A 21,757-nucleotide genomic window follows, 5' to 3' on the forward strand; every position below is an offset into this window, starting at 1 on the left:
AGATCCCCAAAAGAATGAATTGTAAAAAGCACGAGGAGGTGCATCAGCCTACGAGGGTCGGTCCTGAGGGAGATCTGCATCGTTGGAGCAGATATACTGAGGGAGTGCTATACGATTCAGGGCAGGGGCTGTTGGAAGTGCCGACATTCAGATCAGATGTTTAACCCAGGTCGTAATTGCGCTCTCAGGTGAAGTAGTTCCATAATACAGTTCAAAGTGGAACGCCAGAATTCTCTCCGGGGCCAAGGTTTATCCTTCAGTATAGATAAATCGGATCATTGTCGCAATTCCTTTTGGGAGCCTAGATGACTGCTCGGTTTAATCTGAGAGCCATGACAACATTTCCGAAGTTTTTCATTGGCTCCTTAGGCCTCTGGAAGGCGGAGAAAAATCGCTGGGATCGACAGGCTGTGTTGCTAGACGCGCTTAAACCTTCCGGGGTGCCTTGTGCCGGTGTTCCGTGTATTCTGTGAATTTTGTCTCGTCCTAGTCTGAATCCTTGTCAAAAGATACTGCGAACACCTGGCGCGGCACTGAACTTCGGGACCAGCAACCATGCGTCCCGGTGCGGGATTCGCAGCGTTTCTCGCGTCTCTGAGCGCTATCCCCGTCTCTCGCCTGCTCAACAGCCATTCGGCCATGGAAAGGTGAGTCGCCTGTGCGAGTGATTGTGTGCAGGGGGCTTGTGAGTCGGAAAGTAAGGGCCCGTGAGTCACTATCTGTGGAAGTGATTGAATTAGATCAGCTCTTGCCTTACAGGGAGACGAGCAAGTTTTCCTTGGCAGAAACTTAAGGGGAGGAGGGACGGTAGCTACTGAAAGTCAGCGCCATGGGGAAAGGAGGGGCCCGAATCTCAGTGAGAGTCAGCCCCTGGTAAGAGAGTGGAGAAGGAACAATGTTAGACTGGTGATTGAAAGCCATTTATTGTCAGCAAGTTCTAGGGTACAAGTGACCTCAATGGGAAGATTGTAGGGTACTGGAGTCACCCAGTGAGAGAGCAGACCCGAGTTCCGAGAGAGTTCAGGGTGACGAGAACTGAGGGGAACATTGTGATGACGTCCAACGTCATGGTCTCTGAATGGGAGAACGGCATCCTGCTCCTAACTTTTACATTCTCATAGAAACCAGAAACAGGGGGTTAAGTTTTATCCTGTTACCCTATCAGGGCTTGCCCCGGGATCTGGGCCAGCTGTAAACACGGGCTGAAAAACTGCAGGTGTCATTTAATGCAGACAAGTGTGAGGTGGTGTACTTTGGGAGGACTAACACGGGCTCTGAGAAGTGTAGTAGGACAGAGGGATCTGTGAATACAGTTCCAAATTCCTTGAACTGGCGTCGCAGGTATTTTGGATGGTGAAGAGAGCTTTTGCCACATTGGCCTTCATAAGTCAAAGTATCGAGTACAGCCGTTGGGATATTATGTTGAAGTTGTATCAGACATTGGTGAGGCCTAATTTGGAGTATTGTGTGCAGTTCTAGTTACCTACGTACAGGAAATGTGTCAGTAAGATTGTAAGAGTGCAGAGATAATTTACAAGGATGTTTCAGGACTTGAGTCATCAGGGAAGATGGAGCAGGTTAGGACTTCTATTCCCTAGAGTGGAAGAGAATGAGGGGAGATTGATAGAGGCATACACAATTATGGGGAATATAGATAGGATAAATGTAAGCAGTTATTTCCCCCCCCCCCCCCCCAGTTTGGAACTAGAGGCCATGGGCTAAGGATGAAAGGTGAAATGTTTAAGGGGAACATAAGGGGGAACCTCTTCATTCAGAGAGTGGTGAGAGTGTGGAACAATCTGCCTGCAAAAGTTGTGGATGTAGGTTCGATTTCAACATTTAAGAGAACTTTGGATAGGTGCATGGAAGAGAGGGGCATGGAGGGCTATGGTGCAGGTCAATTGGACTAGGCAGATTAATAGTTTGACACAGACTCGATTGGCCAAAAAGCCTGCTTCAGTGTTGTAGTGTTCTATGACCAATAAATCCAAGACAGAATTCACAAGGAACGTCGTTCCCCAGGAAGTGATAGGAACGTTTAAATCAATCATAGCACAGTAAGGCCCTTCAGCCCATTATGTTGTGCTGGCCTTCTAACATACACTAAGATCAATGTAGCCATTCCCTCCTATGTGGCTATCCATTTCTCCACCATCCATGTGCCTCATAGAAATTTCCTCCGTTCTCTCAGATGCCTGGATTGATTTAGCACCACGTTCTGCATGTGTCACCCTTGATGTTTACGCCCTCTTTTGCTCTTTGCTCTCTGATGTTGCTCTCAATCTTTGCACTCTGGTTATCTGTGTTTAGTTTGATCATTTTGCTCTGACGTGGTTTTCCTTGTTGAGCAGAGATTGGTCAGGGTTTTGGATACTGACTGAGGCTGGTATCTGGGAGATTGTTAGCCTCAGAGGCAAATGAGCTGTGATTTTATTTCTTTATCACTTTTTTGTCAGAAGCCATAACCATGAATGTGCACAAAATCTGTGAAAGGATACCAGTGCAACTCTTGGGTGCCTGTATTTTACCCTTTTTCTGAGTGCCGTGACAAGTTCAATTGTGGTTGAAATTTAAAAATTGGTAGCACATTGAGTCCATTACAGTGTTTATATTGTGCACTAACCCTCCTCTCACCTCACCCCCCCCCCCCCCCATCACAATATCCTTCTATTTGTCTGGTGCTTCTTTGAAGGCATCTTTGTTGGTTGTCTCAGTTAGGAGTGACTTCAAGGTTCTTGCCTCTCTCTAAGGCAGTCACCCTGAATTATTTATTAGAGACTGATGTTCATAGTTAAGAGTAGTATTAGTGTGGAGTGGAGAGGAGGAAAGGAAGGATACAGATCCTTGAGCCTGTTCTATCTTTCATGAAGAGAATGGCTGATCCACCACATCACTTTCATCTTCCTCTTGGTTCCTATAACCCTGGATCATCTTGATGCTATGAATCTCAGTTGAACAGACTTGGTTGGTGACTGGCAGGAGTGACCCACAGTGTTTGGAGTGAAGAATTGCAAAGATTCACACCCTCAGTAAATTCCTCTTCCCTTTTGACCTAAATGGCTGAATCCCCAGGCTGAGGTGATGCCTCACTAGTTCTAGGCTCTCGAGACTTCTCGTCATCTGCCATGCCACTCTCTTTCAGAATCTAATATTTCAATGAGATTGTTTTGTAATAATCCAAATAGTTAAGACCCTCTACCACCTCTCCTTCCAGGGATAATCCATTTATCCCAGTAATTTGGTGATCCTTCATTGCACTGCCTCCAAAAGTGTGCTCTCATCGTAACCCTGCACATTCACAGCAAGATTGTGTTACTCTCATATTCTCATCCCCTTTCAGCAAATGCCATTGATGTGTCCACCTTCCAAATGCCACACCCACATACAAACCTGGAGGAGCTCAGAAGATCAGACAGCAACTATGGAGATGAATAAGCAGTTGATGTTTCGGGCCAAGTCCCTTCACTAGGATTCCATCTAGATTGTTTGCTGTATGTGGATGTAACCAGAGTCATTTGAACATTAACATTCATTAAAATTTGCATTACTTAATTTTTTCTAGACTTCCTTCTAGTGTGAATGACTTGCGCATTTCTCCCACATCATACTCTAATTGAAACTTTTTGTTCATTTATTTGGTGTCCATTCCTTTGCTCCCCCTCAATTCATGTTCAACTGCCTTGCTTTATGTATGTTGTCTTTATATTTATTGGTGCAGTTCCAATGCCATATTTAAGATTGCTGACGACATCACTGTTGTTGGCTGAATCAAAGGTGGTGACAAATTGGCACATACAGTCGGAGGGAGACTGAAAATCTAGTTGAGTGCTGCCACAACAACCACCTCTCACTCAACATCAGCAAAACCAAAGAGCTGATTGTCAACGACAGGAGGAGGAAGGCAGAGATCCTTGAGCCAGTCCTCTATAGGGGAGCATTGGTGGCGATGGTCAGTAGCTTTAAGTTCCTTGGCATTAACATATCAAGAGATCTGACCTAGGACCACTACCTAAGAGTCATCATAATAAAAAGGCCCGGCAGCATCTCTGCTTTCTTAGGAGTTTGCTTAGATTTGGTATGCCACCAACTAATCTGACAAACTTCTGTAGATGCACTGTGGACAGGTTCCATCAAGGTCGGGTATGGAAACACCAATGCCCAGGAATAGAAAATGCTACAGAAAGTGGTGGCTACAGCTCAATCCATCATAGGCATAGTCCTCCCCACCACTGAGTACGTTTCCATGGACAGCATCCATAAACAGCATTCATTATTGAAGACCCCCACCATCGAAGCTAAGCTCTCTGCTCATTACGACCATCTGGCAGAAAGTATGGAAGCCTTAGGTCCCACACCATCTGGTTCAGGACTAGTTATTACCCTACAACCATCAGGCTCCATCAGTGAGGATAACTTCATTGACAACTCTGAACTGATTCTACATCCTCCAGATTCACTTTCACGGTCCCCTTACAACTCATGTTCTCTGTTTTTTTTCGTAGATTGTCTTTGCATGTTGGCTGTTTGTTATTCTTTGTTTATATATAGTTTTACATAATTTCTATTGTATTTCTTCTCTGTAGATACCTGCAAAGAAATGAATTGCAGGGTAGTATATGGTAACTTGTACATACTTTGAGAATAAGTTTCCATTTGAACTTTGAAGTCATTGATATAGATTGGAAGTAGCTTAGGCTTGTTTCTGATCTCTGTGGCACTTCCATCCTAATAATCTATCAGCATGCAGTAAAAAAAAATCTTTATAACCTGTTTATTTCTTCTGTTTTTTTGACACTTAACCACTCCTCTGAAGAGGCTAAATCACATGTGGATGAATTTTCTCTGTTTTCCTTGTCAAATACCTTCATCGTTTTAAGACCATAAGACATAGGAGGAGAATTAGGCCATCTAGCCCATCGAGTCTGTTCTGATCCTTTTTTTTCCCCTCCTCCTCAACCACAGTTCCTGGCCTTCTCCCATAACCTTTGATGCCATGTCCAATCAAGAACCTATCAATCTCTGCCTTAAATACACCCAATGGCCTGGCCTCCACAGCTGCATGTGGCAACAAATTCCACAAATGCACCACCCTTTGGGTAAAGAAATTTCTCCGCATCTCTGTTTTGAAAGGGTGCCCCTCTATCCTGAGGCTCTGCTCTCTTGTCCTAGACTCTCCCACCATGGGAAACATCTTTCCACATCTCCTCTGTCCAGGCCTTCCAACATTCAAAAGGCTTCAATGAGATGCCGCCCTCATCCTTCTGAATCCCAGCGACTACAGGCCCAGGGCCATCAAACGTTCCTTGTATGATAACCCTTAAATTCCTGGAATCATCCTTGTGAACCTCCTCTGGATCCTCTCCAATGCCAGCACATCTTTTCTAAGACGAGGGGCCCAAAACTGTTCACTATACTCAAGGTGAGGTTTCAGAAATGAAACTCTCTGTTTGGTCTCCTCTTAACCTTATCTGTTGTGGAACCTATGGAATTCATTTCCTGAAGTAGTGTTGGGAATTGAATCACTTGCTCCCTTCACCAACAAATGGAGGGAGAATATCTTTATGGCTTTGGTGAAAGGGAAGCATGATGTCACAAGGGATTGGTCTAGACCTTTTTTATGCCATGGACAAAAACCATTAAGCAAGGGGTCTGTGGACCCCAGGTTAGGAGCCCCTGATCTAGATGGCATAAATCTAACGGGCCATATAGCTTCCTTTAATGCCATAATAATGTCATGGTTCTTGTATCCAAGGAATATAACCCATTTTATTAGCTTTTTCCTCCTCAGGCGGCTTGCTTGATTTGGGATGCCCAAACAGTGTGTGGGGGAATAAAACAGAAACCTATTTCCAGTTAAAGTAACAAAATGTTTTGTTCAGTGGCTCTCCATACCAATAGTTTCTTGTTTTTTATATGATGTGCACAAGGCAACCTTTCTGTTGTTTATGTGACTGTAGAGCTCTCTGTAACACATAATAATTTTCACTTGTATTTTAGACATCAGCTGAATACTACTTTTCCTCTTTCCAGTTGCTCTGCCCATAATAACTGAAAATACGCTCACTGCATGAACATTCAGACCAGTGCATTTCATGTGAATAAAATCATATTCATTGTTAGGAAGATTAGAGGTACAGTGACCACCTAAGCCAGCATTTCATAGTTTCAAATGTTTTACTGTTTTCTCAGACAGAACAAAGTTTAGAATTACTTTAAGTTAATGGTTATTGTGTTTGTCCAGTACTGAAATACAGAAATTGTACACGTGCAAGAGAATCTACAGGATGTCTCCAGGTATTCCACATAAAATGTGGTAAAGTTCCAATAAAGGTCTTGTGCAGTTAAATATGCCACTCCAAACTGTTGTTTTGTAACTCCAAAACATAAATGTAATCAATAAGAAAAACATGGAGCCAAGGATAATGTGTATGTTTTGTCTTTTTTACTTTAGTGAGGCATATATTTATGACATGGTGGCATAATGTTTAATTAAATATATTTATAATATTACTGAAATATTAACTACACAACACTTGTCACTACTTAGTTATAAACTCCAACTCAATATAGAATGCATCTCAACTATATACACAGTGTACTATATAATACAACTACTACAAACGTATATACAGACATCCACAGCATAGCAAATTTTAAATTGCCCCATTCAGGTTGAAAGATGTCCCTCCAAGGTAACACACAAAATGCTGGAGGAGCGCAGCAGGCTAGGCAGCATCTATGGAAAAATTTAAACAGTCGATGTTTTGGCATGAGACCCTTCATCAGGACTCAAATCCCTTCATTTTCCTTGCGTCCATATGCCTATCTAAACATCTCTTCAAAGCCTCTAATGTATTTGCCTCTACCACCGTACCAGGCAGCACATTCCAGACATCCAAGACTCTCTGAATAAATATGTTTGCCCCTCTCATCTCCTTTGAAGCTACCTCTCTTACCTTCAAAGACATTCATCCCTGGGAAACAGATACTTCCTGTCTACTCTAGCTATGTCTCTCATAATCTCATAAACCTCTAGCAGATCTCCCCTCCCAGCCTCTGTTGCTCCAGAGAAAACACTCCAGTTTATCCAGCCTCTCATGATAGCACATGTCCTCTAAACCAGGCAGCATCCAAGTAAACCTCTTCTGCACCCTCTCCAAAGCCCCAACATCCGTCCTATGGTGGAGCGACCAGAACTGTATGCAGTACTCCGGATGTGGCCTAACCAGAGTTTTATAAAGTTGCAACATTATAAAAGTTGTTCTGCTGAAAATGCTCACAGTGCATATTTTTAAAACTCTGGACAAACCTTTTCACCAAGCCATTTGTAGCTGGGTGGTACTGTGCAAATACAATATGTCTTATTCCATTCATGTTCAGGAATGTCTGAAATTGTTTTGCAACAAATGGTTCATTGTCACTAACTGCCTTTGGTACACAGACCTCCAGGTGGCTTCTCAATCCATCAATAGCATGCAAGGCTTTAGTGGGGGTCATTGGACACGCTTATAGCCACTTTTTAGCTGCACCTACCACTACCAAGAAACTTGTGCCCATGAATGGTATGTCAAAATCCACATGAATCCTCTGCCAGGGCAATGCGGGCCATTCTCAGGGATGGAGAGGTGCTGCTCTTGGCATCTTCTGGATGTGTTGTCATCCTGTACAGTGCACGGCAAGCTGCTCAGTTGCTGATCTATCCCAGGCCACCAGACAAAACTTTGAGCCAACGCTTTCATTTTGACCACAGCTAGATGATCGACATGTAACTCCTCCAACACTCTCAATGCCCAAATAAGGCAACCCCCCATCAAGGGCAAGTTCATCCCAGTGCTGATTAAAATCATTTTGGCTGTTTTTGAACTTTTAAGCAAACTGCATGCTCTTCCACCAATTGCACTCAGCAAAACTGGCACTCATTGCTCGTCAACTTTTCCATTTGCTTTATAATACGTCTCCATCACCCAGATATCTTTTGTGCAATTGAACACATCTATCTCTCCAATGTAGCCAGCCACTTCTGCTTTTTTTATGCTTATTATCACCCAGTACTCACTGTTTATGAACCTGTGAATTTTGTTTGTTTTCTTCCTTTTTTAAAAATAAAACTCAAATGTCAATGTCCTCTTGCAAAGGGAAAAAAAGGGAAGCATGCACTTGTATCAAGGTGGTGTAATAACATATGCCATTCATATATTTTTACATATAACCTGTAATGAATTATGTAAATAACAAAGAATACTTAATCAAACTGCATTTACAATAGTACTCAAATATCACTGAAGTATTAAAAACACAACACAAACAACAGGTGACTTTTGCTTTACAGTTATAGACCACATACTTCATGCACAGACACAGCCAAATCCTTCAAACAGTTCAAAGTATCCTGAACACCGAGTGTAATCGGTAAGAAACCGCGGTGAAGCTCCTGGCTGTCTTCACCGTGCTCATTCTCAGCAGTCACATTTGGTAAAGGTTGCTCTGGACAGCTCCGTGGGTGTCTGTAGGCTAGTGTGTCTGTTACTGGGGAAATAACGGCTCAGCATGCTGAGCTGTGTTGTAGCCAATCAGTTTACTCAGTGTGTCCAAAACCTGTAGCCATTCAGTAGAACTACTGAAATGTTTAGGTGTCTTAATCGCCAATATTTTAGAAACCGCTTGTAGAGCTTTGCTAACCTGCAGTGGAGTGCTATGACGTTTTCATCCACCACCTTCCAGCACCGGTACACAGATTAACCTGTAATTAACATTTGCATTGTTGGCACCCAAAAAAAGACTTTGACCAGCCTAGTGTGAGAGTTGCAAGTATTCTCCCCCCCCCCCCCCCCCCCCAAGAAGTGTGTTGGCTTTAGACTCTGGAATCTGTTTTTGTGTAAATTCAGCAGCTTATCTTGAGATACTGGGGACGTGAACAATGAATAGGTTTTAGATTGTCTTTGTTTGTTGTATTGGTGGTAACCGGGAAGCAGGACCTGTCCTTAACTCTGAAAGATAACAGCAAACACTACTGACGGTGGTTCATCTGCAGCAGGGTTTAGCCTAGTGTGCATAATCATCTGGATAGTGCTGACACCTTCAGCACACAGTCACAAGACTGACAATTGGCATTTTACCGTGTTGTACGTGGGTAAGCAATGCAGCAACAAATTGAGGTTTGAAGAAGAAATTCTACCGTTTTGCATAAAGCATTATGTCCAACTCTGTCATGAATGTATCATCGCCTGGTATGGAAACACCAATGCCTTTGGAAAATCCTACAAAAAGTAATGGATATGGCCCAGTCCATCACGGGCAAAGCCCTCTGTGTATGTAATATTTGAGTAATATTGTAAGTATTGTTTAGTTAAGGATTCTTCGTTTAAATAAGTTACTTGGGTTATATGTAAAAAGATGATGTATACAATTCACATGCCACTACATGATAGATGCATGCCTCACTCAAAGTGATAAATAAGCTTACACGAGTTATCCCCTTCTCCTTGTTTCCTTTGAATTTGTTTTGGAGTTGAAAACATAACACGCTCCCCTCCATTGAGTACGTCTACACGAAGCCTTGCTGCTTTCCTGCGTCATCCATCATCAGAAACTTCCCGTAGAAATGCTCATTGCTGCTATGCCAATGATCAGACCTCACGGTGCTTTAATTTACAGCTGCCCACACTGTTTTCAAAAGATGAATTTTATTTGACTATGTACATCAAAGTATATGGCGGAATGTGTAAGCTTGCATTGAGAATGTGCTGGGGGCAACCTGCAAGGGTCACCATGGTTCCAGCACCAATGTAGCATGCCCATAAATTACTAACTTAACTTGGACGTCTTTGGGATGTAGGGGGAAACTGGAGCACCTGGAGGAAACCCGCACGGTTTCGGGGAGAATGTAAACTCTTTACAAACAGTGGAGGGAATTGAACCCTGATCTTACAGCTGGTGCTGTAAAGCATTATGCTAACCACTACTCTACCAAATCACCGCATGGGCACAGGCTGAGCCTGGTAAATGCGGAAGTGTACTTGTAGTAACAAAATGGAACCTGTATTGTACCAGAGTGCTTTGCTAATAGTGTTTGTGCAACATTATGCGGATGGACCTTGAGTACATGGAAAAACTGCAGAAAGACAAGTGATTCGGCTCCTGGAAGAATGCCAAATGCACGAATTAAGCAGACTAACAGAATGCACCTTGTCCACTGAACTCGCATGGGTAGTGTAGTGGCATTAGTGTATAATGGAATGACTACACTGTTTGTTTTGTTGAAGCTACCTCCAGCTCTTGTGTGGTGATGCCTTCCCTTGCAACAAGTCAAATAAATGCTTTTCTGATTGATCCAGTCTGAGTTAACTGTTCTTTGTTATAAGATGTAGTGAAAAGGTGTTCGACATAAACTGGAAAGTTTTCCTGTAGATGCCACATGTAATGCTGTGGAGGGATGGTGTGTGCACTGCCTTGACGAGGAACATGGAGCTCCAGAGAGGTGCAGCTCGTAGAGCTACTGCCTCACAGCTCCAGCGACCCACATTCGCTAATAATCTCCAATGCTTTCTTTGTGGGGTTTGCGGATCCTCCCCGTGGCTGCATGTGTTCCTTCCTGCATCTGAATCGCATGCAGGCTTGTGTTTAATTGGCTATCGTAAAACTGCCCCTAATGTTGAGATGAGTGTTGGAACCTAGGGGTTTGAAGGGAATGTGGAGGGGAAAAAGAAAGAGATTTGTGTAAATGGGTGCTTTACAATTGGTAAGGGCTTAGTGGTCTAAATTGCCTGTTTCCACGCTCTGACTCACTAAGGAGGCACCATACTAAACCTGTCAACTATTTAACTGAGAATCTTGATCTGCAAAACATAACCATCATGCCCCCCCCCCATTGGTTTGTGGAAATTGGACAACTGGCATCATGTCCTTTCCTTGATTATGACCCAGGATAGACACTAACCCTAAAGCGCTCTAGACTGGCTGACCATTCCCTTTCTCTTTCAAAGCCCTGTGGTGGTCTTCGCTGCTGGTGCTGGCGTTCTCCTGGGCCTGCTGCTCGTGCTGTACCTTCTGGTTCGAGGAAATCGCCCTAAGGACCCCCTGTTTTACGGTAAGGGATCCTCTTGGAGAGTTCTAGATCTGCAGCTTCAGAACAGAGTAGCAGGAGCCTTCATTGACGCTTGCATCCAAAAGAGAATCATCAGCTATTTATGTTCACGCCTGGATAGAACTGAATCTACATGAACTGCGTCAGACTGAATCAGCAAGCCTCTGTTATTGATGGACCCCTTGGCTTCAGAGTTGGAAGCATTGAAAAGTAGTAAATCCTAGCTGGTGAATCAGTCAAAATTATGCATGTCAGCTTCATATTGTCCTTGAAATGATGTGACCCTAGATAGGAGGTGAGATTGCAGGTGGGGGTGTGACAAGCAGGGGAATGGCGGTGGGTTATTGAGTAACTCTTGAATTTTGTTGCAGTTTTTGCAGTGTTCTCATTCACGAGTGTCATCGATTTGGTTATCTCCCTGGAGCAAGATGGTTACATCAAAGGATTCATGGCATTTTACTTGAAAGAGGTGGGTTCGATTGGAATCACAGTTAGTTAATCTTCTGCTGGCTTCATTCTAGTGCTCTAGCATTCCTGCCTGTCTCTGACTTTAGCTTTTATGGCCTTTCAGAGGAGATTAAAGCAATGCCTGACTGCCCCCTGAGGTGCATGAACAAGAAATAGGAGTTATTATCAATAACTTCCTCCAACCACAAACACTGAAATGTTGTCTGGTCATTGCTGTTTTCTGGGCGGTTACGGCCAACATCTGGCATGTTCTTTACAATACAATAGGAAATAGCTTTGAATACCTTGAGGTTGTGAAGGGCTGTAGAAATGACACCCTTCATTTTCTTCTGATTGTATTCAGTTGTCCAGTGTCAAGAGACTAGGATCCACACACGCATCACCCAGTGCATCTTGACGTAGTGGGCAATGGGTGTTAGGCAGCAGAGAATCCAGTCCTTTCTGAGTAGGTCAGAGATGTTTGGCCAATGATGGGGGGGGTGGGGGGTGCAGGCATTTCTGTTGCTGTTTTGGAAACGCAACAACAATAGCACGGAGGTCATTGTGCTCGGGATTGCGATGAACCACTAGCATGCTACCTGTTCTCTGGATGATCCGCGCAGTGTGCCACCTCCTGTGCTCCTTGGGTCCCAGCCAGCTTGCAGTCTGAGGAACGAGAGGGCAACGTGAGTTTAATCTCACTAAGAGTAGGATCACCTGGAGGTCTGAGGATTCTTCCCATTTCTGGAGCACAGGGAGACTCTGGAATGTGTCACTGACCTCACAACCAATAGCAGGTTTGAGCCTGCACTGGGAATGTGGTTTTCAAACTGTGGGTCGAGGGGTGTGTAGAAAGCCATTTCCCTTATTGTCAGTAAAAACACAAAATGCTGGCAGAACTCAGCAGGCCAGACAGCATCTATGGGAGGAGGTAGTGACGAAGTTTCGGGCTGAAACCCTTCATTACTCCTGATGAAAGGTTTCGGCCCGAAACGTCGTCACTACCTCCTCCCATAGATGCTGTCTGGCCTGCTGAGTTCTGCCAGCATTTTGTGTTTTTATTTATTTCCAGCATCTGCAGATTCACTCGTGTTCCCTTATTGTCAGAGTTTTGCTTTGCCTCCCTACCGATTGCGTAGGTGAATGGATGATGTGGTGTGGGGGCATCTCTCCCTGACGCTCTGCCCGTCACGGTGTGGAGAAAGCTTGATGAACCGCTGCGTCTTTTCCTACCTGTATAACTCGGCAGGGTAGTTGCTGCGGAGTGGAGCACAGGAGACGGTTCGGAGCAGAGGTGTTCTGGCCGGTGGTGAACTAAGGTGCTGATTCTGTTCTCCCTTCACAGGGGGAGCCGTATCTCCGCAGTGCCTACGGAACTCTCATCTGCTACTGGGATGGCACCGTCCATTATGTGCTCTACCTGACCATGATAGCTGCAATTACCCTTGGGTAAGACACCAAATAGAAATACACCTTGACCGCTGATCCAGATGCCGGCTAATGATAGTGTGTTGGCGCGTGGCCAAGTGGTTAAGGCGTTCGTCTAGTGATCTGAAGGTCGCTAGTTCGAGCCTTGGCTGAGGCTGCTTGTGTCTTTGAGCAAGGCACTTAACCACACATTGCTCTGCGATGACACCGGCGCCAAGCTGTATGGGTCCTAATGCCCTTCCCTTGGACAACATTGGTGGCATGGAGAGGGGAGACTTACAGCTTGGGCAACTTCCGGTCTTCCATAAAAACCTTGCCCGGGCTTACGCCCTGGAAACTTTCCGAGGCGCAAATCCATGGTCTATCAAGACTAACGGAGGCCTACATTGATAGAGAATGTGGAGGCTGGCTTTGGAAGGGTGCAGGCTATTTGAATCTGGTTTATTATCACCGACAAACTGTATGTCGTGAAATTTGTTGTGGCAGCAGTACAGTAATAAAAATTACTACAAGTTACAACAAATAGTGCAAAAGAGAAATAGTGAGGTAGTGTATTTGGGTTCATGGACCTGTCAGAAATCTGATGGCAGAGGGGAAGAAGCTGTTCCTAAAATGTAAAGTGTGTCTTCAGGCTCCTGTACCTCTCCCCTGAAGGTAGTAAGAAGGACATGACCCAGATGGAAAGGGTTTGTAATGATGGATGCCACCTTTCTTGAGGAGCTGCCTTTTGAAGGTGTCCTTGATGATGGAGTTAGCTTCACCACAGTGATACTGGGGGGTGAAAAGGTTAGCGGAATGAGCTTGTATTGGATCAGAAGCACGTGCAGCGACGGAGATGGAAGGTACACATGATAACAAAGCCCCATGGTTTCCCCACAGGAGGAATTACCGGAATGTCGGCCTGTACTGGCTGGGCTCCCTGGCGATGAGTCTCATCACCCTTTTACTTGGAACTTCTGTGGGTGAGTATCGCTCGACTTTCATTCCCACCGTCTGGGAGCTGCCATGCAGAAGGAAACGTAACCAGGTGCTAAATAATGGCAGTAAATCACAAAGGCCTTCAGTCTGCGAAAGTGCGTTGCTACCTTGAAATACTTGGTGTGACTGGAGAGCATCTAACAACCAGATCAGCTGTGATCCTGTGGAATGGTGCACTAAACGAGTGTAATTTGGCTTATTCCTGTTTTTCCATTATGCCTCTGTCCTGGCAGTGCTTGACACCGTAGTGTAGGGCAGCAGTTCCTGACCTTTTTTATACCATGGACTAAAACCATTAAGTAATGGGTCTGTGGACCAGAGATTGGGAACCCCTGTTAGAGGGAGTTTAACTTTTTCCCTGTCCTGTGCTCTGCCTGACCTGATAAGTTTAATTCGGGATGTAGATGGGAACTCTTGTGGAATTCGGCATGTCGTCAATTATACAAATGAGCAGAGATGTGCATAATACAAACATATTTGCTGCTTTTCTGAAAGCTGTGCCTGTAATGTGTTTTGTCTCCAATCCGGAAGGTAAATTCGGAAGTGAGATTCGTCCTGCCTTCCTGCTGAACATACCATATGTGCTGATCCCACTTTGGGCTGGGAAGAAAATTTTGGGGAGCCCTAGACCTTTGTCGCAGGCAACGGCTGATCAGGTGAGGAAAACGTGGATCGAAAAGGATCTGGAGAAATCACAGCACTGGTTTTCTCGAGAACTGGGAGGTTTCCATGAGGCTACAGTTACTGTGTGGAGGAAGCTTTATTTCTGTAGCTGACCTTGTACTGGGAGTGCCTGATGGAATAGTGCAGAGGGAGCTCAACGTTGTATCAAGTAGCTACTGGCCTATTTCTGGCAGTGATGAGACAGCGGTGACAGAATATAGCTTCCTCAGTAGACTCCTAGTGATGGATGACAGATTTAATAGAAAGTCGCACTTCTACGTTGTTCTGCCAAAGCTCCTAGAGCAAAGTAGCATGGATTTGATATAGTGCCATACTCTCTCCTAACATCTCAAACCGATGCTGCCCCTGCCCTGGAACTGTTGCATAGGACGGGTGGAGAGAACTTTAACTCGTGTCTAAATCTTTTCTTCTAAGCCTCCCCCCCCCCCCCCCAATCTAAAGTTTGGGTACGTGTGAGTGTCTGGAACATGGACTAGGTGTGTAGGTGAAGTAAGGGAGCTGAAATGTGGTCTAGGGATTGGAAAAGTGGGCCAGCTGTCTGTCCGGGTGGGACTGGACTGTGGTCTGGCTCAAGTTGGTGACTGGGTGTGCAGCGAGGAATGAGGCCGTGGGCAAGGACCCCTTTGGCCTGAGTTTAAAAACTCTGCAGAGGGGCATTAATACACATACTGAAGAGCCTGATCTCCATTTGTCTTCGCCCCCTTTGCCGGTGCATCACGTCCTTGCTCTGCACAGACTACACTGCATTATAAACACACGCATCAACTTCCACTAAAAAAACTGACAGCACGGCTAGACTGTGGCTCCACTCATCACGAGACTCCCCACGTGTTAATTCCATAATTCTTAATTCTGTCAGTGTTACTGATCAGTTCATTAACAAGAATATTAACTATTTTCTCATTATTACTTGCTAATTATCACCTGATGACTTGCTATTGATTGTGATTAAACATGTGTTGGATGGCCTATTGGTTGCTAACCTGAACTGGTTACTTACTTTGGCCGTGCTGTTGTCATTTCCTCAGGTTGCCATGGAGCAGAGGAAGTGGTTGTATCGACGGCCTCTGGACTTGTGTCTTGTGCTTTACCTGTTGTTTGCCATCCCTTACACACTGCTCAGAGGCATTGTAAGTTTTGACTACGTTCGTGAACGGATATCCTTTGACTGACTTGACGCAGACTGTTTCAACCCTTCTAAACAACCCTTACTCCCACACCAACCCTCCTCAGGCCCTAGTATTGGAGCTGGGTGTCCGGAACCCCCATGGAAGTTGTGACGAACACTTTAACTTGGGCGTTAGCTGTGACTCTGCACTCTCCTTCAGCAGTCCTGCCGTGCACGCCCCTCTGAGGACGTGCTGCGCTGTCAAGGAGGGACAGCAGATCAGACGATGAGTCATATTTCTTGTGGAAGGTGGGGGGGGGGGGGGACAGTTTGAGAGTGTGTCACAATGTTGGGTCACTGAGGAGGGAGCTGTTGGTGGTGGAAGGAGGGAGTTCTAAAGCAGGTCCACACTAGCGACTGTTTCAGATAAAAAGTTGACCTGTAGCTCAGAAGGATGGTGAGGGCCTCTGGCCATATTGGGAAGTTCTGGCCAACCCATGGCCACAAATCACCAACAAAATGTGGGATTTAAGGCATTAACGTCACAAGAATCTGCATCATGCAAGTCCAGTGAGAATAGTTTTCTCATTCTGCACCAGCACAAGTCCATTTCCCCTTCGACCTCTGATAATTCCTCAAAGGCCATCTTGGTTCTGGCCACCTCCATGGAAGATGTGCCGGATTATTGGAATGCTATCCATGAGCAGTGTCGAATTTCCCTCTCTCCATCAGCTAGCTGATCACTATAGAGTGGGGGAGACTTCCAGAATGAGGCTGATGGGGTTGACAACACAAGTCTTAAGACTGGGGCAACTTAAACGCCAGCCCAGATTGGAGGCAAGATGAGGTTCACTCCTCTCTCCAGGGCGACGGAGCCATCCGCTGTTCTGTTGTTTGGTCAATGTAAACGCTGGCCCAGATAGACTGAAGAGACGGGGTGTCGAGATCTGAGCTGAGAGCCAATTCAGCTCGCTCTCCGTGATGGTTCCTCCTCTCTCTGTGGCGCTGAGGCTACGGAGACTGCCCTGGCTGCTGTGCACCATGCCCGCTAATATGGTGAACGGCGAAGCGAGATCTGGGGACTCGGTCTGGTTCGGAATACTGTTGCTCGCTTCAGTTGTTTGTTTGATTTATGTTTTTTTTCCTCTTGTGCAATGTGTCTGCCTTTTATTTTTTTTAAATTGGGTTCTTTCAGGTTTCTTGCTTTGTGACTGCTTGCAAGCAAAACAAATCTCATGTATAATTCATACATTCTTTGATAATAAAAGTACTTTGAATCAAAATCCTGTATAATATTACCTTCCTTGGCAATCATTGAAGGGCAAAACTGGCATAAATTCAGATTTAATTGTTTTTCTACATTTCCCTGCCCTCGCTCAGTGGGTTAGATTCACTTCCGGGAAGTTTGTGGAACTTGTGCTGTTTCTGACATGTGGTTCCTTGATTCAGGTCACCCTCGACTGTCCCTTCGATTTCTGTGACAGTTACAAATACGAACAGGAGCCTTATCTATTGGATCCAGTGATGTATCCCAGAATCCAGGTAAGATCCAGTTTCTGGGTAAACGCTGAATGGAACGTGGGCTACTGCCGACTTGAATGTTATTATCCTCCAGCTGTGGGAGGGCATCTAAGGTGTGCAATTGTCCCAAAGCTGGGACCACGTGGATGATAGACGCCAAGATAGGGTGCATTCTTTCAATGCCTGGGATTGGAATTCTCAACCAATTGTTCAAACCCCACCAGCTTCAGTTGTACCACTGCAGCAGCATAGCGGTTAGTGTGCTATTACAGCTCAGGGCACTGGGGAGTTCGGAGTTCAGTTCCAGCTTAGTTGAATTAAGGAGTCTGTGGAATGCGTCATTTTCTCCAGTTTCCTCCCACTGTCCTACAGGTTAGTAGGTTAATTGGTCATTGTAAATTATCCCATGATAGGGTGAGGGTTAAATCAGGGTGTCAGGTGTTACTGGGCGGCACGTCTGAAAGGGTTGGAAATGGCCTAATCCGCACTGTATCTCTATAATAAAAACCCCTACTGGACTTGCACCACTCAGAGATGTGCCCCTCCAATTCTGGCCTCGTGGACCCCTCCCACCTTCACCCAGTCACGGGTGGGTTTGCCTTGAGCTGCTCACTCCCCAAGCTCACCTTCCTCGCCCTCTGAGCGAACACCGTCACCTGCCTCAGAAACCACAGCTGAGAAATCGGAGAGGGTTTCACCTCTACCAAACTGGGGGGGAAAAAAAATCATCTTCATGGAAGTGAAACATCATAATGAGAATTCCCAGGTGGTCTAGAAATTCAACTGGGCACCTTCTGGGACATTTCGTTTGCAGATCTGATGTGATGGGACGTCTATCTAATGATGCCATTTACTGTCCCTTTTGAAGGTTTGTGGGGGGAAATTAGACTACGTTATCTTACGAGTGACAATCTCGGCCATTCTGAAGCACCAGTCAGATGAGGGCCCTGCTCGCCTTCTATTCTTCGGCCACGGGGAACAAATGTTTCCCATCCCAGGAGCCCTGCCCTGCCCTGCCCTGCCGCCAACCACGGACCCTGGTTTTGTTTGTAATTGGCAGCCTCACAGGTTGGGTGAAATGTGGCGCACATTGATGGGAATATTGCAATACCTGTTCAGTGAAGCCTCGACCCCCACCCCCCAGACAAAGTAGGTAAAGCTGACGCTTGCAGTCACTCATCGTTCTGTGTCAGCCTTTGCTGATCCCACAAGGTGCTTTGGGATCGGTTGCTACTTTAAATCGCTAATAACAGACGGCAACAGAGTGGTCAGCGTAACGCTGGTACAGCGCTAGCCATCGCCAAGTTCAGCTCCCTCCGCTGCACGTCCTCCTCGGGCCCGCGTGGGTTTCCTCCCCCATTCCAAAGTCGGGGTTGGGGTTCGTGAGTTGTGGGCGTGCTACGTCGGCGCCAGAAGAGTGGCAGTACTCGCAGCTGACCAGAGCGAACCCCTCTGATCTGACACGAAACAACAGATTTCACCGTTTTGATGTACGCATGGCAACGTTAATCTTCAAGCACTAAAAAAAATCTCCATCTCGAGGCAGTTCAGAATCATGATTTATTCTCATTGACACATCATGAAATTCATTGATTTGTGGCAGCAGCGCCGTGTAGGATACAAAATGATTACTGTGTTGGCAGAACTGCCCTCCCCATAACACTGCCTCCTAATCATTTCATCACCTGCATGCCCGAATGCATTGCTGACTTTCACGTGAATGCAGCAAAGGCACGTTCGTGTTTTTTTTTAAGGAGAGGGATGTTGAGAGTTTCCATGGCAGGCACTTAACATTAACACCTCTCTTTCTTAGATGCTGGTTAATATGTTCTACCTCCTGCCCTTCTTTGGCCTGGCCCTATATGGCCTGATAGTGCCCGGCTGTATGTGGATGCTCGATTTGACCATGATATTTGCTGGAGCCATAGCCCAGGTGAGTAACAGGCACTCAAGGCGGTAGCATTGGGATTCTTTACAACTGAAACAGCAGTTCAGCCAAGGGTCAGGTCCCATCCATGGACGCCATCAAAAATCACATTGGAGGAGGGGAAGAAGTCCAAGCACAATGTGCCTTCCTAATTTGCCATTCCCAGCCAGACTTCCCCGCTGACAACTGCTTGTACCGGTATCTCTAGCACCTCCTCCACCCATCTGAGATCCTGTGGCTCTCTAACTCCACTTCCTCGTCCATCCTCGATTTTTCAGAAGCCTATCGCTACCTTCTGCTGCTACAGTCCCACCCTTCGGAATTCCTTCCCTAAACTCCTCTCCATCCATTTCCTAAAAACTCTCTTTGACAAGACCTCCCCTCATTTGGCTTGAAATGGTATTTGGTGTGATCACTCCTGTCAGTCACCCTGGTATATCAGCTGTTGTTTTGTAGCAGTGGGTTATAACCATACAACCATTACAGCACGGAAACAGGCCATCTCGGCCCTTCTAGTCCGTGCCGAACGCTTACTCTCACCTAGTCCCACCTACCTGCACTCAGCCCATAACCCTCCATTCCTTTCCTGTCCATATACCTATCCAATTTTACTTTAAATGACAAATTTGAACCTGCCTCTACCACTTCTACTGGAAGCTCGTTCCACACAGCTACCACTCTCTGAGTAAAGAAGTTCCCCCTCATATTACCCCTAAACTTTTTCCCTCTAACTCTCAACTCATGTCCTCTTGTTTGAATCTCCCCTACTCTCAATGGAAAAAGCCTATCCACGTCAACTCTATCTATCCCCCTCATAATTTTAAATGCCTCTATCAAGTCCCCCCTCAACCTTCTACGCTCCAAAGAATAAAGACCTAACTTGTTCAACCTTTCTCTGTAACTTAGGTGCTGAAACCCAGGTAACATTCTAGTAAATCTCCTCTGTACTCTCTCTATTTTGTCGACTGGTGACCAGAACTGTACACAGTACTCCAAATGTTATGGAACTCAGCATCTGATAATTCTGGTTTTACTTTTCCAGGCCCAGTTTTCCCACATTGGTTCATCTTTACACCCACGCACCTCCTTTACGTACCGGGTCCCAGACAACGCTGCGGCCTCGTTCCTCTATGTCAATGTCTTCTTCGCTGTCGGTGCTCAGCTCCTGGCGTTTCGCTGCGCTATTTGCTCCAGTTTCTTTCTCAAAGGCGTGCCCAGAAGTAACGAGGAAATGGAGAAGAAAGTGAACTGAGGACCTGGCCTAACTGCTGAGGGGAGGCCACTGAAAAGATCTCAAATGGAATGGCAAACCTGCCTCAGGGTATCTCCCTCTTTCTATCACCTAGAGTAGGGAGTTCCCAACCTGGCATCCACAGACCTTTTGGTTAATGGGAGGGGTCAACGGCATAAAAAAGGTTTGGGACCCCTGTCCGAGAGTCAGAAGTTCCTCTTAGTTTATTTGTTTGCTGGCACGCACACGTATTGCTGCCTCCCATCCCTTCCCAATTGCCCCAGAACCAAAAGCAGTTAAGACTCAGTGTGGCTGGTTTCATTTAAGCCAGACAGTTGAATTGTTCTAGGAATTGGATAAGTAGTTCAAGAAAAAGTACATTTCAGGGTAACAGAAGCTGCACCAAACTGGATTAGTCTTACGAACTGTACGGGGTTAATAGACCAAATTGCCTCCCTTGTGCTATAAACAATTCTTTAATTCAAGGTTTGCTCTAGCAATCAACTTTATTGTATATATGTTTGTAAAATGTTTTTTTTTAATATACGATCTCTTAATTTTTACCTTGCCTACCCTGGCTTAATATTTTGTAAAATAGAAACAATAAAGTTAATTACATTTTGTACAAAAATACTTACTCAGTGTTATCAGTTCGAAATCCACTCAGGCAGACCACATTAAGATGTTCATCTGATGATAAAGCTAGTCACAACCTACCCCAGGCACTTGATTAATACCTGGTTTCAGTATTGATTGATGGTACAGAAGCTAGGACCAGAGGGTACAACCTTACAACAGGAGGATGTCCTTTTAGAATAGAGATGAGGGAATTTCTTTAGCCAGAGGGTGGTGACGCTGTGGCGTGCCTTATGAGAATAGGTTGAGTGAACTCGGCCTTTTTTCCTTGGAGCAACGGAGGATGAGAGTTGACCTGATAGAGGTGTATAAGATGATGAGAGGCATTGATCATGTGGATAGTCAGAGGCTTTTTCCCCAGGGCTGAAATGGCTAGCATGAGAGGGCATAGTTTTAAGGTGTTTGGAAGTAGGTACAGAGGAGATGTCAGGGGTAAGTTTTTTGTTTTTACACAGAGAGCGGTGAGTGCGTGGAATGGGCTGCCGGCAACGATAGGGTCTTTTAAGAGACTCCTGGACAGGTACATGGAGCTCAGAAAAATAGAGGGCTATGGGTAACGCTAGGTAATTTCTCAGGGAAGGACTGTTTGGCTCTGCTTTGTGGGCCGAAGGGCCTTTATTGTGCTGTAGGTTTTCTATGTAATGGGATTGAGGGAAAATAAATCAGCCTAACTTTGCTCAATAATCAGCCCTTAGATTATAGAATACAGGGAAG

At 45.4% G+C, this 21,757-nt stretch overlaps 1 protein-coding gene across 2 annotated transcripts; it reads left to right on the forward strand.

Moving 5' to 3' along the window:
- On the forward strand, positions 1 to 21,038 carry tm6sf2b (transmembrane 6 superfamily member 2b). 2 transcript variants are annotated; one of them, XM_073068521.1, is made up of 10 exons: positions 2 to 647; positions 10,983 to 11,086; positions 11,455 to 11,552; positions 12,876 to 12,979; positions 13,838 to 13,920; positions 14,468 to 14,592; positions 15,649 to 15,750; positions 17,178 to 17,270; positions 19,063 to 19,182; positions 20,219 to 21,038. In XM_073068521.1, the coding sequence occupies exons 1-10, from the start codon at positions 556 to 558 to the stop codon at positions 20,426 to 20,428; spliced, it is 1,131 nt and encodes a 376-aa protein (XP_072924622.1). In that variant the 5' UTR covers positions 2 to 555; the 3' UTR covers positions 20,429 to 21,038. The 2 variants fall into 2 exon arrangements, with proteins under 2 accessions (XP_072924623.1, XP_072924622.1); XM_073068522.1 differs by lacking the exon at positions 15,649 to 15,750 and having other exon boundaries at positions 1 to 647.
- Positions 21,039 to 21,757: the final 719 nt, after the last annotated feature.

This window comes from Hemitrygon akajei, chromosome 16 (genome assembly GCF_048418815.1).
Source record: "Hemitrygon akajei chromosome 16, sHemAka1.3, whole genome shotgun sequence".
Classification (NCBI taxonomy): domain Eukaryota; kingdom Metazoa; phylum Chordata; class Chondrichthyes; order Myliobatiformes; family Dasyatidae; genus Hemitrygon; species Hemitrygon akajei.